The following is a 13,487-nucleotide window of genomic DNA, read 5'->3' as shown; positions in this document are numbered from 1 at the left end:
ACGGTGGGAAAGCGGCAGTGAGATCGCAAATGAAAAGGAGAAGGGTGTGGTTCTGATATACCTGTGTGTGTATAGATTTTTATTTTTATTTTTTAACAGCGACGAGACGAAGGGAAGAGAGGCGGAAAGGAAGTTCCCAGTGTCGGGGATCAAGTCAAAACGCCTTCCCTGTAGCTGGGCACGTAGGTAGGTAGGTTTCTCTGTTGCTTTCTTATTCCTTAAGCTAGGATGGGATCCACACTTTGATTCGATGGAATTATGGTGATGAGAGAGACGAGATGAATGATTGTGAGATAATACTGGTAGAGCAGAACAGAGAAAGGGAAAGAAAAGGGATGAAGTGGAGAGGTCTTCAGTTAAGTGCTGAACAAAGTCGTTGGAAAATGCCATCATTCCACCCTGCCATTTTGACTCGACACAACTGACAGTCAAAAAATGCCGTCATCCACCTGACACTTGAACCCGTCCCATGGGGCACAGCCAGCTCTGTTCAGTCCACTGGGGCAGTTGTGAGGATGAAGAGTCTACACCCCAGGATGATGCCAATTTAGAGTTGCGTCAGGCATAGAGCCGTGGGAGGCTTCGTGGAATAGAGATAAGGTTGCCCCTGAAATTCCTCTGAAACTTAACATGTAGACCTTCAACTTCATCTCGACTGCGCAAAACCTAAATTATATATAGAGAGCTTGGTGGGAGCTTCCGTACATATCGGGGTGGAAAGTATAAACCAGGAGGCTAAGTAAATAAAGACAAGGGAAAGGGGGCAGAGAAAAGCCAACGAAAGCAGTGAGATGAAGAGTTCAACACCCCTTGAGTGCTGTACCAGGTAGTTACCGAACTGCACATCAGAAACAGGAACACAACGCATATATCGCATTAACCAACATTCCGTTTGCTCGAAGGGAGCTGTTTAACTCTAGAGTTCGTCCCGAAACTTGGTTTAACGATCGTTCGCTGGAGTGGGCTTCACTTGACGACGATCCCTGCATTGTGAGAGTTTCCAAGTTCGGGAGCCGGAAATGCATTAAGGACAGATGGAATGAGAATACGAGCACGGTGAGGGTGGGGTGGAATAGTTGGAATAGTCTGGATTTTTGTGGAGCGGAAACTGAAAGGCTCTGGTCAATGTAGTGAAGTATTTGGTATGGGGGATATTGGAGAGGAGCTGAGAAAAGCTGGTGGTGAGGGGATGTATATTATATGAAGGAGGTAGGGGTACATAGTCTACAATTAGAGAAACGTAAGACAACAAATAACATGAAACTATATTTTCCCTCGTTTTAGCACACTTTGTGTGTATGATATTCTGAGGAAATGATTGCGGCGGGGAAGCCCGATAGACATGACAGCGCATGACGGGACAGGGTTAAATGATGAGAGTGCTAAACGCGTTGGGTTTATAGAAGCCTTAGGGGTTGGAAAATACAAAATAGAAAACCAACGAAAATACGGTGATTGTTGGAAATGATAAAAGAATCAAAACTCAATAGTTAGTTAAGAGGTGAAGGTGGGCAAGAGAGGGAGAGGCAGTCACTGAAGAAAAAGGAAGAGAGCACAAAACAGCTAACACCAAAACTGTTCGCTGACTGATTGGGAAACAAGAAATAAAAGAAAAGAAAAATACCAAAAGGCAAAATTCTAGCAAATCACCTTTCTTCTACCATTTATTTAAAAAGTCTCAAGCTCTTCACCTGCTGCAACACCTTCAACCTCTGGCGGGATTTCGAAGCCATCCTGTTGTAACATGAAAAATATAATCGTTAGCCAAAAATGATCCCCCAAACCATAAAAAGAGCAGATATTTACAAACGGGACATACCTCAGTCGAATAGAGGATAGCTTGAATATGCTTTACGAGTGAATCATCATCCTTATCCAGTTCCGGATCCGCCTCAACAGCCTGTTGCAAAAACAACTCTATATCCCTCAACTTCGCAAAGTAGAAATCGCGCTCCTTCTCCAGGCCTGCGATCGCTTCCTTCTGCGCATTGATCTCCGCCGTCAATGCGGCTGAGTTGGCCCCCCCACCAACGCCAGATCCGCCAAGTCGTCCTCGTCCTCCCGTGGAGTTGACGGGTGTCGTCCCGCCTTTTCGCGCGCCTGTGGCGGATGTTGTACCGGGGCCCCGGGAGGAGGCCGGGGCGGGGTGACCAGCGCCCTTTCGTCTGGCGAGTGCGTCATATTCGCCGCCTGGGTAGTATTGGTCCCAGTGCTTCTTAGTCCATTGGAGGAATTCAAGGTTATCTTGCATTCGGCACTTGATGAGGTTTTCAACGGGGACGGGGCGGTCTATTTGGTGTCGTATGAAGACGTCTGATTTTCAGGTATGTTAGAGTGAGGAAAATATATATATATTTATATATATAGATAGATAGATATATCTTTTCCAACTGGACAGTGTCCACATATATTTTTGTTTTTCAGAATTGATGATCAGGCTGGAAAGGATGCTCAATTGGACGTTCGTACTTTGCAACACCTTGAAGTTCTGGAGATAGGCGTATTCAGTATTGACGTTGAACTTGACTCGTGACATGGGAACGTCCACTATATTTTTCCATTTTGTTAGCAACGATATACCGTAGCTTTCTGCAATCCTTGAGAAACGCTCACTGTATATAGAATCGAAGACCTGGCATAATGCAGCCCTAGATCATACAACCCCATCAAAAAGGTTATCTTGTCAGCTATCTCTCTCATAGTAATTCCAAATCCACGAAACCAGTATTCCTGAGCGTCGTAACATCCCGCGATTGATAGCTCCATTGTGTAAACACTCTCCAGCCCAGCCTCTCACTCATAACCCATCCCAACCGCTGCATCCGAGATTGGTCCATATTCATAAACCTCCGCGTAGGCTAGCGGTGGGGCGGGACGGGACGGCACGGCACGGGAGTCGGGGAGAGAGACATGCCAGAATCCAGAAGAGCGGGAAAGGATAGAAGGTGTGGAGTGCTTGACAAAGCCAGGTCATTTCAGACAGTATCGAATGTTTGAATATGCATACCCAGTACCGCATTGCTCAACCTTGGTAATGTTCAGCTGCAGCAGGTTATTCAACCATGCCAACAGTTCCTGCCTGCATATTGTCCCAATCCGGAGGAAAGGAGGTAAATAATCAGCATAAAACTCATTCCAGAATACCCAACTGTGGGTTTGTTTGGAGCAGGCGTGGAGGTTTGGATCAGTACCTAGATTCACCCATCGTGAAGGACAAACAATATCAAGAGAACAACAAAATAGTATCTGACAAACAAGGTGTCCAGTTCGGCTTTTTTTTTTTTTTTTCCTTTTTCGCCGGGTTGAACGGTATTTAAACGAGTAGATGGAATGCTGTAAGTATATTTCCCCGCGCGGGAATGACAGGGTTAGAAAGGAGGCGAAGGGGAGCGGGAGGGAGGGAGGGAGAGAGGAAAAGGGTAGCACCAAGACGCTGGCTTTAAAGGAGGAGGGAGGACAGACGCGTGCGGCTAGGAGAAATCGGTTGCTAGGGCTGCGGGGATAAATATCGAGAGGAGGAGGTGGGCGGAGGGGTCGAGAGGCGTGGGAGCGTGGGAGCGTGGGAGAGTGGGGGGAGAGTGGGAGTTGGGAGAGAAATGTGCGTTGAGCACTGAGAGAGAGAGAGAAAAAAAGACGAGGTCGATTGTTGGGTTGTTATTTTTGTTTTTTTGTTTTTCCTTTCCCTAGAATAATTTTATTTATTTTGCTGAACATAAATTTAGGCTGCGATTTCTCATCCTCCAATTCCTCGGTGATTTTGCCAAACGATGTAACTACAGCTGTAGAGAGTAACTAAACAGTGGACAATAATGGTATTATTTGGATGTAGTCAACATATCAATGGACATATTGAATAATTGCTGTGTTCCTGAAACATATGAGAATTGTTTTATCAATATGTTATATTTATTTATTTATTTATTTATTACTTTTCTTGCCATCAAAATTTTTATTTTCTTTCTCACCAGTTAAAAACTCAAACCGTGATTTGTTAACCTTATTATACATTTACTTCGAGATTTTAAGTTAAAAAACGTGAGAATTATAGTTGCGTAACTCTTAAATATCCTATTTACAAAATGTAGTTGAAGTAAAATAATACTTATATAGCCTGTATGATGAGAGCTCAAGCCCAGAGGGCATTTGGGGCCCTTATTTAGGCTTTGCAAACTGTATATAGGGTGCGGGCGGCCTATAGCAGCCGGGTGGCTACTATGTTGTTTTGATCTTTGGTTGAGTGATTGAAGGCCTTAGATGTCCGAAGGCCCCCCCTAACCCCGAACACAACGTCTGATTCTACAAAAACTCATGGCCATTCCTAAGCTTATCAATTGAGTTTGCTGGTGATGTGTGAACCTCTTTTACTGGAAAGTTTGATGTTAATTGTGCGGGTGGGAGATGTAGATGGCTTGTGAGAAATTTCTGAACTTTTTGATAGAAGTTTACAAACCAAGACCACAGACAGCTATTTGATCTTTTGTGAGGACTTCAGGGCTGCTAGATACCTAGGTAGATACATGTAAATGTGAACTGAGACACATGAAATGACAGTGATCTTGTATAACAGCAGGAATGACCCTTCCACACAACAACTGATGAATGGCAACAGACCATTGACCCGAAACGCTACGACCATGCTCCTCCCATTCGTTTCTCCTGGTTGGTTATGCCCCAAATACCCCTATCGCCTAGCATAGCCACTCCAACTCTCAAATATTTCTAAATATCTTTCAAAAACCCCACCTCGATAACCTTATCAGTCGGCACCTTCAGATTCGCCATCTTCGTCCGCGTGTTCTCCCTAATCCACAAAAATATCTGCAACAACGTCCATCGAACATAATTCGTCTTGGGCCGGAGCTTCATCTGTTCCTTGCCGATGATGTACAGCACTTTGTGTGAATGTGCCGATTCGACCTTGGTAAGTGCCTCATTAATAGCGTCCACGCCAAGTTGCTGTTGCTTTGGCACTGTCGTGGCGAGGTTGGTGGAGGAGGGTTTGGATAAGGAGGCTGAAGCAGTGGAGGGTGTATTTTTGGGAGCTTTCTCATCAGACTCCGTTGGGGTCACTACCGGTAATTGTGACGGAGCTGCCAACCTCCCTTCCCTCCCCTGCTGGACCAAATACCATTTGATCTGCTCCACAATTACGCTTGCTAGATCCGGCGTAATGATCTCATCATTGTATCCATATCGCACGACAAGTCTGTAGCAGTGAGGGATGGCGAGTCGCGACACCGTATACCGCTCATCCAACGCCACGGAGGGTCTCTCCAGGGGCCGTAAGTGGAAGAAAACAGTTACCTCGGGCATCGCGGTGAGCTTGAGCACGAACTGGCTGAAGACAATAGGGGTAGTTTCGCCGGCTTTGTCGAAGAAGATGCCCAGCCCACGGGTGATGCTAACGGGAGCGCTTCCGAAGCGGTCTGTAAGATGCACTTGAATCAGCGACGGTGGCTGCTCCTGCTGCTGCGTCTGAGCCTGACTGTTTCCAAGACCGGAGGTTGTTATTTTGACAAAGTGTGACGTGGGGTAACGATCTTGCGCTTCCGCCAACCATTGCTGCTCCTTACCGAACCTCCACAGAAGGAAAAGAAATGCGAGCACCGCTGAGAGAGCCAGTGTGAACCAGGCCCCGTCAGGGACCTTTGTCAGTACGGAAGACAGGTATGCGCCGTCGAGACAGGAGATGATGAGCCAGGGCAGAAAGACGATGAACGGGCTGACGCGCCAGACGAAAATTGCAACTAACGAGACCACGCAGGTGTCAAAGAAGGTGACAAACATGACGCAGACGCCGTACGCGTTGCCGAGGGATGTAGTCTAAATCAACGTTAGCACATAGCAGTTGAGCTTTTGGATAAGTAGATGATGTACGTTGTTATATATGGAGGCGACTAGTATTGTTCCAATCATGAGTAACCAGTTGGCGGCGGGAACATATAACTGGCCATGGAAAATTGACGACGTGTGAATTGCTTTGATCTGCGGGAAGTAAGAGAGCTTCATTATTTGGACAAGGAGCTGTAGGTATATTCTTAGCGTGTTTACATTATAATCAATACAGGCCCTCGCCGTTCTCACCTGATATGTTGCAGTTATGATGGCTTGCGACGCGACAATTGCTGCTAGTATTGCTATAACCAGCGCCGGATAAACGGTTCCCGGAGGCGCTGCGTTGAAAAAGGGGTTCGAATATGCATCTGGATGAACGCTGATGTATGATGCTTGCCCGATATATGCAAGCAGTAGACAGGGAAATGCGTAGAGCAGCCAACTTAGCTGGACAGCCCTCCGACTGAATGCTCCCAGGTCAGCGAAGAGAGCCTCAACTCCTGTAAAGGAGAGCAAAATGCCACCGAGCATCTTCCACCCGTGTTCTCCGTGGTGGATCAGGAATTCAAAACCACAACCGGGGTTGAACGCCTCGAACACGCCGGCGTCGTATTTGACCAGGTTGTATACCCCGAAAACAGCATTGAAGCCAAGCCAGATGATGACGATGGGTGAGAACGCATACGTAAGTTTGGAAATTCCCAGCGGCTGAACGCAGAAAAGTATGATCAGAATCGCATTGGTGACCCCGATCACAGTGCTCTTGTTGATATCTGGATCCACCACTTTGATTCCCTGGACGGCTCCCAGAACTGATTGAGCAGGGGTGAGGAGTCCGTCGGAGATGACCATGGTCACTGCCAACACTCCCACTGCTTTGAGAATAGCCCTTGCACACTTGCTTGACTCCAGACGCTGGCGCGCTGTTCTAGTGCTTGCTTTGAGGTCGCCCGACAGATGTCTTTTCATCTCGATAAGAGATGCCTCCCGGGGATCACGATTGGTGATGTTCATCTAGAATGACTCGTAGTTAGCTGGATTCCAGTGTTTAGGGGAATTGGTCCTTTACATAGCGGCTGAGCAGCGAATACGTGCTGAATGTGCCTCCCTCGCCATCGTTATCCGCATGCAGGATGATGAACACATATTTCACTGTTACCATCAGAAACAGGCTCCAGATGATAAGCGACAGCACTCCTATGATGTCTCGGCGTGAGGGGGCCGAGGTGAAGGTCGACGAGTAAACATAAAGTGGGCTCGTCCCGATGTCGCCATAGATGACACCGATTGATTGATACGAGAGCCACAGAAGCCTTCTCCCAGTGAATACCTGTGGCAGCCCAAAACATTGAGCGCAATGACTAGCCCCATGAGGGGTAATGATAACGATTTACCTGCTTCTGTTTGAAGTCGCCAGGCATACGCAAGCCAGGGTCATCGTCTCCCAGCTCCATGGTGGTGTCACTGCGCCTGCCAGAGTGTTGAACCAACCGAGAGCGAATGTTGCGGATTCCATCGTCGGCAGTAATACCATCTGTGCTTGACCGAGTCATGGAGGACGTGGAGCGGGTGGAGCGGACCTGATTCGCATTGCTGCCGAAATTCTTGCTGGTTGCATCTTGGGATATAATATGGGGATGCTCCTCCTCCTGGGGGCGGGGAGTCTCCAAGATCCTTACCTGTGTCATGACCGGAGGAAGGGTGAAGAAGAGCATCTAACAATTCAGCTGTAGATACCAGAACATCCAGAAGAGATGGCTAGCAGTTCCTTTTTTGGGGGGGTGTTTGGACACGAGCTTTATAGAAGTAGACAACCTGCTTCTCGGGCGAAGTATAACTACAACATTGGGCATCGCTGAAGTTTGATAATAACGTGAATCCATGTGACAATCCGTCTCAAATCAAAGGGATTCTGGGAGACCAATTGCACTGTAGAATACCCCACGCTATATCAGGTAGCCTCAAAACTACCTATTTTACCTTACCAAGGTAGGGTAAGCTGGGGGCATTCTGGAGGAATTAGAGGCAAATTACTTTGATTACTGGCCGTTGATTTTCGCTCGTGGACTTATCATCAAAGTCAATAATACCGCACGGACTTCGAGATTTTATTTGATGCATTCGTCGCTCGCCAAACTGCATTGTTGGCCCATGGGGTTTATCGCCGCCTCACCAAACTGCTTCAGACTCGAGAGCGCCAACATCCATCCCCGTGAAAGAAGGAGGCGCTCGGCTGCGGATTCTAATGAAATAGTCATATTTTGACATGTAATTCTGAGAATGCTGCACCCCCTTTCCATATGGCCACGGTCTCCGTCAGATGTGGGGCTTGTATGTCCGTTAGTTTGACCCAAGACTGACTAACTTAAGCACCGAGAGAAAAATGTGGCGTCCCCCCCAACTGGTTCATTCGCAGCTTCGAAACCGCAGCTTCGAACTTCTCCTTGGCGAGATCCGAGCATTGAATGAAGGACATCTTATGAATAGTCGGGAAAACTTGTAAATATATAATAATAATAAAAAGTCCACCGCCTTTTCAATTATCAGTGCATCGTTGTCGCTTCCTATTGGACTAGAAGCTGTCTTCGCCATCACTGTGCGCGGTCGGGGAGTTCATCTGAAAAAGAAAAGGAGAGGGGGGGGGGGAGGGGATAAATTAAAAATAAATAAAAATAAAAATCCGGTCTACAAAGCTCGAAGTCGAGTTGAAAAAAAAAAAAAAAAAAAAAAAAAAAAAAAAAAAAAACACAGAACAAGGTCGGCAGAGAGAAATAAAGATAAAAAGGTTGTATAACTCTATATCCCGGCCATATGAGGAAGAAAAAGGACATACAAATTCCGTGCCGCGAGCAAACAAAACCCATAAAAAGCAAAAGGTCCCACACAGCTCCGAAACGAATCAACTCAAACTCACCGGTCTAGTGGCGTGAGAGGAAAACAAGTCAAAAATATGTATGATGAAAGAGAAGAAAAAGGAACAAAATTGTTGGACAATCCGGTACAAATCTAGAAAGAATAGGCGCGAACGATAGAAAAAGCGAGAACAACAAGAAACACACTGAAGAGGCAGACGGTCTGGTCTACATGATATGCAGTACGGTGTAAATGCTCAAATGGTACAAAGAAAAAAGAAGAAAAATCGAGCAAAACGGCCAATTCCGAAAAAAGAAGTAAAAAAAAGTATAGACGGCAGGTCAGAAGAAACTTTGTATGGAACAGAACGCTTGGACAAGGATGGCAAATGGTCACCATATGCGTAGGGGAAGTTGGAGAGGAAGAGCCAAGTTCAAAAGAAAGCCGGAAAAAGAAATCAAATAAAAAAGAAAAAAGTTAAAATCGAAATCAATAACAAAGTTCAGAGGGTAGACCGCAAGGGAAAATCAGTGAAAAAATATAAGACGAGAGAAATAAAAAGGAAAAGAGGAAATATATATGCCCAAGAAAGTAAAATTAACCAGGAAAGAAAAGAGTTGGGTTAAAGAGGACGAGGACGAAGACGAGGAGTAAAAGAGGCACATAGGGAACAGAAGCAGAACTCCCTTCCAAGACACCACGGCTCTCGCTAAAAACTTAAGCAAGAAAGACCAAAACTCCAACCACCCCTTACTCCTCAAGCAACTCAATCCCATCAATCCCATACCCGAAATCCATAATAACAGTCCTAGAATCCTGACTGGTCGCCACAATCCTCCTATAGTCCGACTTCGCACTCAGCATCCAACTCGTCGTCCACCCAGGTAAATCGATCCGCATCTCCCCACTCTTACTATCAAACACCTTAACGCTCATATCGTAGCTGCCGCTCACAATCCGCCCGTTCGAAGAATCCATATGCAGCGACCGCACCAGTCCAGTATGCCCCTTCAGCTCATTCACCAGCTCACCCGTGTTCGCGTCGAATTGGTAGATTACCTGGTCATTGCCGCCTGCGAGGATCGTGCGTGCGTCTTCGGAGAATTCGACGCAGGCTAGGCCCCGGTCCCGACTGGGGAATTCACGGATACAGAGGCCTGAAGTGATGTTCCAGAGCTTGGCGACGCCGTCGCCGCTGGCAGAAACGATTAGGTCCCCGCGCAGCTGGACGGCGTTGACGGGGCCCCTGTGTCCAAGCAGTCTCTTGACGAGCTCACCTGTCTTCCTATCCCAGACACAGATGGTAGTATCCTTCGAGCAGGAGATGATATATTTATCATCAAAGCAGACGTCTAGGACGCCAGCTTGATGTCCCACCAGACGGCGGAGGGCTTTATAGTCGTCTTTGATATCCCAAACAATGCAGGTGTAGTCTGAGGAGCCAGTGACGAGTATTTCGTCATCGAATTGGAGGCAGAGGATTGAGGCGCGGTGGTAGTCGGAGGTGTCGGAGGTGGGAATCACGAGGTCCGGGGATGAGCGGGCTGGCGGGCAGATGCTGATGAATGGAGTTCGGGCGATGGAGTCCTCGGGTGGATCGATCACGAGGGGACCTAGGGTAAGAGGGGATTTAGGGTCGGGGGGTGCTCCGATGATTTTGAGGCAGGGCCATGGGTAGTGTGCGTCCCAGACGCGAATGGTGCGGTCGCGGGAGCCGGTGATGATTTTGTTTCTAGATCGGGTTAGAATAAGGTATAGGAAAGAGAAGAAGAGTAGGGGGACATACTCGTCGAATTGAACACAGTAAACACTATCCTTATGTCCATGCAGGTAAATCGCAGCAGCCTTGCCCTCCTTCCAGCGAGCCTCCAACATCCGACGAACAGCAAACATCTTCTTCCAATCCTGGTTGGGTAGAGAGCGTCCCAATCCCATGGATTTGGATTGTCCATTCGTCATTTTCCCAGTCTGAGGCCGGCCCCGGTACTCACGACGGAAAACTTCTCTCCAGACATGGTGAGAGACAGCCTGGTCGTGCCATGAATGGGAGACCAATTCCGCTTGGCTGAGCGAGTCAGCGTCAAGGAAGGAAAGGATATGTGCCATAAGTTCGGCAGGCAGATAATCCATTGGGTCTATGACAGATTGTAATTAGCATCAGAGTAGCCAACTCTGCAGAGAGGGAAACATGTGAAGAACCATTACCTTTGCGCACAACCTCCAAGTCATCAACTTCTGAGACGTCGACATGATCTTGCAAATCGACATCAATGCCGCTCTCCGAGTCCTCTCCAGCAACATCTGCCTCCTCAATTAGGGCCGTATCCGAGTCGAATATCTTCGAATCCCCCCGTGAACCCATACGACAAACCTTAATCATCTCATTCTGGGCAGCAGCAGCAGCTCGTGCCGCGGCACCACGTGAAAGGTCATCGGGAAGGATTGGCGGTTCCGAGCCGCTCCCCGGGATCGGATCTGTCACGCAGGGAACTGATGATGGTGGTGTACAGTAGCGGCCTAGCGCATTGAGGCTACCGAGAGACGGACGATGGGTTGCACGACTGGCATCCCAGCAGCCCATGGCAGCTCCTGAATCGGCAGATTTATAGTCATCGGATACATTGCCATCATCGTTCCCTTCCATGGTTCTTGACAGGTTATATCTTGAAGATTTGTTGCGGACCGTCAGAGATAGGCGGCGTGCGACAGCCCTGAGTTCGTAGACCCCGTGACGCAGGCTGGAGAAACTCTTGCTAGGACGATGTCTTGTTTTTATGTGTGGGTAAGCGTTAGCATCCTCTGGGTCAAGAAGGTCCGGTTGTTCAAGAGATTCAGGATGTCGTTGGATCTGTTGTTTGGATTGGTGCTGTGGCTGTTGTTGCTGCTGCTGTTGCTGTGGCTCCGGTTGTGGCTGTTGTTGCTGCTGTTGCACACTGCCCAAGTCATATGCTCCTGTCTCGTGGGAGAAAAGGGCCATCAACTCACGATAACTCCCATCCTTGTGAGGAATCCATACACCAGTATGCGGACGTGAGGGTAATGGTGGAACGGGAATATCGGCTCCAGCAGTACGGGGACGAAAGCTGGAAAGCAGAGACGGTCGTCGACGGATTGAACGGGCTGTGTTTGGTGTATTGGGAGACATGGGGGATCGGACCCTTTTGAGGATAAAACAGCCCGTCGATTTAGGTCAGGGGGTGAAAGTTGTGACTTGTTGGCCCAGGGGAAAACCGCGGAACGTGGCTTTGAAATAAAATGTAGCCCGTACAAGAAGGGGATATATCTATCTCTAACGACAAATTATTGATTAGTTATGAAGATCGAGAGCGATAGTTATCGCATTACCCGGGAGGAAGTCCGATTATGGTTTTCTGGGACAAGCAAGGACAATAAGCGATGGGAGGGGTGGGTTAAGAAAGAGAATATGAATAGAAGGTTTGTGAAAAACTGGAGAAAAGGCATTCTGCCGATCTGCAGCTGTTACTGACTGGTGCTGTTAAAATAAGGGGATGCAGATAGTGCAGGTGATAGTGCAGACAAGAGGCCCTTAGAACGGGACCAGGGAGGAACTAGCTAGCCAGCTGGCCTATCAAAACGGAAGAAGAGAAAGATTGTATAGTAAATCGGTGATAGGTCAGAAGGGAAGAGGAAAAATAGAAGAAAGAAACGAAAGTCACAGCAGCCAAAGAGAGAAAAGGAGATGATCACAAGAAGAAGAGAGAGGAAGTGGGGGCGAAGCAGATGTTTAGTAGATGTGAGAGGTTGTTGAAGATCCCGAAGTTGAAGAGGGAGAAAAAAAAGGAGAAAATCCTTCCTGCAAAAGTCTGTTTGCTCCGTTTGCTCTTGTGGTGGCGGTGACTCAGTCAGCCAATGGGAGCCCCGAGAAATGCTGAGGTTGCCTTGTTTCAAGATCCGCGGAACTTCGTTTGGCCGTCGCCGGGCCACCATTGGTGGGAAGGTCCCGGCCGCTAGTCTGTTTCAGGCCAGTTCGCCTGGCAGATTTGACACGCTAACGGTATTTGGAAAGACGGTGGCGGGAAGTGGGCCTATCAGAACCTTAGATGACAAAATGGCCTTGGCTAGCCTGCCCTAATTAACGAGAGGAGAGTTTCGTCAGGAGAAAAGTCGAGAGACGATCAGCCACGAATGAAACAGCTGGAACTAATAACAGATAACTTATAACTAACATACGCGGTATTAACTAGATGTTGACAGAGTAAAGATGCGGTGGGGAGGAGAAAAATGATAGGTATCTGCAGAGATCCCTCTGATCCCTCTGATCCATCTGATTTATCTGATGATCTAGTGCTTGGACTCCATGCTGTCCTTCCTCTGTCCTGCCCTATCCACTCGTGCCCCTGACCAGGTTCGAAGTTGGTCATCGAGCATAAGTCTCTCGCAATGTTTTGTATGACCTCATGCAACCTTCCACTCCGTCACAACCACAGCGTGACACACGGCACATGCACACACATACACACACACACACACACACACACACACACACCTTGGGCCACAACCAGGGATCCCTGCTTACACGATCACAACAGCGAAAACAGAAAAATGCATTTACCCGTGCCAAAGTGCTATGTACATATCCATTTATATCTGTCCCGTAAGGATAGTATTTACAAACATTTAGGCGGCCATTCAGGAGATTCTGATTGTGTGATATCTTTTGGAAGAAAACTGCTGGTATATATGGTTTGCCTGTGGTAGATAATTGACTTCCCGCAACCGAAGCCTAAAATCCAACGTGGTCAGCTGGAGGAGATATTAAGAGACTACAGGTACATCCT

The 13,487-nt window shown here is 47.7% G+C and overlaps 4 protein-coding genes across 4 annotated transcripts; all 4 read right to left on the bottom strand.

Moving 5' to 3' along the window:
• Window positions 1-1,668: 1,668 nt before the first annotated feature.
• On the bottom strand, window positions 1,669-3,019 carry PAAG_07192 (microtubule-associated protein RP/EB family member 3; the record flags this gene model as incomplete). Its single annotated transcript, XM_015846158.1, has 6 exons — window positions 1,669-1,734; window positions 1,820-2,313; window positions 2,470-2,547; window positions 2,614-2,648; window positions 2,798-2,955; window positions 3,008-3,019. 6 exons carry the CDS (start codon window positions 3,017-3,019, stop codon window positions 1,669-1,671), a joined length of 843 nt encoding a protein of 280 aa, XP_015700593.1.
• Window positions 3,020-4,719: 1,700 nt separating this feature from the next.
• Window positions 4,720-7,523, bottom strand: PAAG_07191 (potassium transporter 5; the record flags this gene model as incomplete). Its single annotated transcript, XM_002790909.1, has 5 exons — window positions 4,720-5,823; window positions 5,878-6,024; window positions 6,085-6,849; window positions 6,905-7,165; window positions 7,230-7,523. 5 exons carry the CDS (start codon window positions 7,521-7,523, stop codon window positions 4,720-4,722), a joined length of 2,571 nt encoding a protein of 856 aa, XP_002790955.1.
• A 677-nt stretch (window positions 7,524-8,200) lies between these two features.
• PAAG_12355 (hypothetical protein) lies at window positions 8,201-8,427 on the bottom strand (the record flags this gene model as incomplete). Its single annotated transcript, XM_015847854.1, has 2 exons — window positions 8,201-8,311; window positions 8,365-8,427. The coding sequence occupies 2 exons, from the start codon at window positions 8,425-8,427 to the stop codon at window positions 8,201-8,203; spliced, it is 174 nt and encodes a 57-aa protein (XP_015702545.1).
• A 1,011-nt stretch (window positions 8,428-9,438) lies between these two features.
• Window positions 9,439-11,833, bottom strand: PAAG_07190 (F-box/WD repeat-containing protein 1A; the record flags this gene model as incomplete). The annotated part of the gene is made up of 3 exons (XM_002790908.1): window positions 9,439-10,420; window positions 10,475-10,823; window positions 10,894-11,833. The coding sequence occupies 3 exons, from the start codon at window positions 11,831-11,833 to the stop codon at window positions 9,439-9,441; spliced, it is 2,271 nt and encodes a 756-aa protein (XP_002790954.1).
• Between the last annotated feature and the right edge of the window lie 1,654 nt (window positions 11,834-13,487).

The sequence above is a fragment of the Paracoccidioides lutzii genome (assembly GCF_000150705.2).
Source record: "Paracoccidioides lutzii Pb01 unplaced genomic scaffold supercont2.22, whole genome shotgun sequence".
Taxonomy (NCBI): domain Eukaryota; kingdom Fungi; phylum Ascomycota; class Eurotiomycetes; order Onygenales; family Ajellomycetaceae; genus Paracoccidioides; species Paracoccidioides lutzii.
This window is presented reverse-complemented; position numbering and strand designations above follow the sequence as displayed.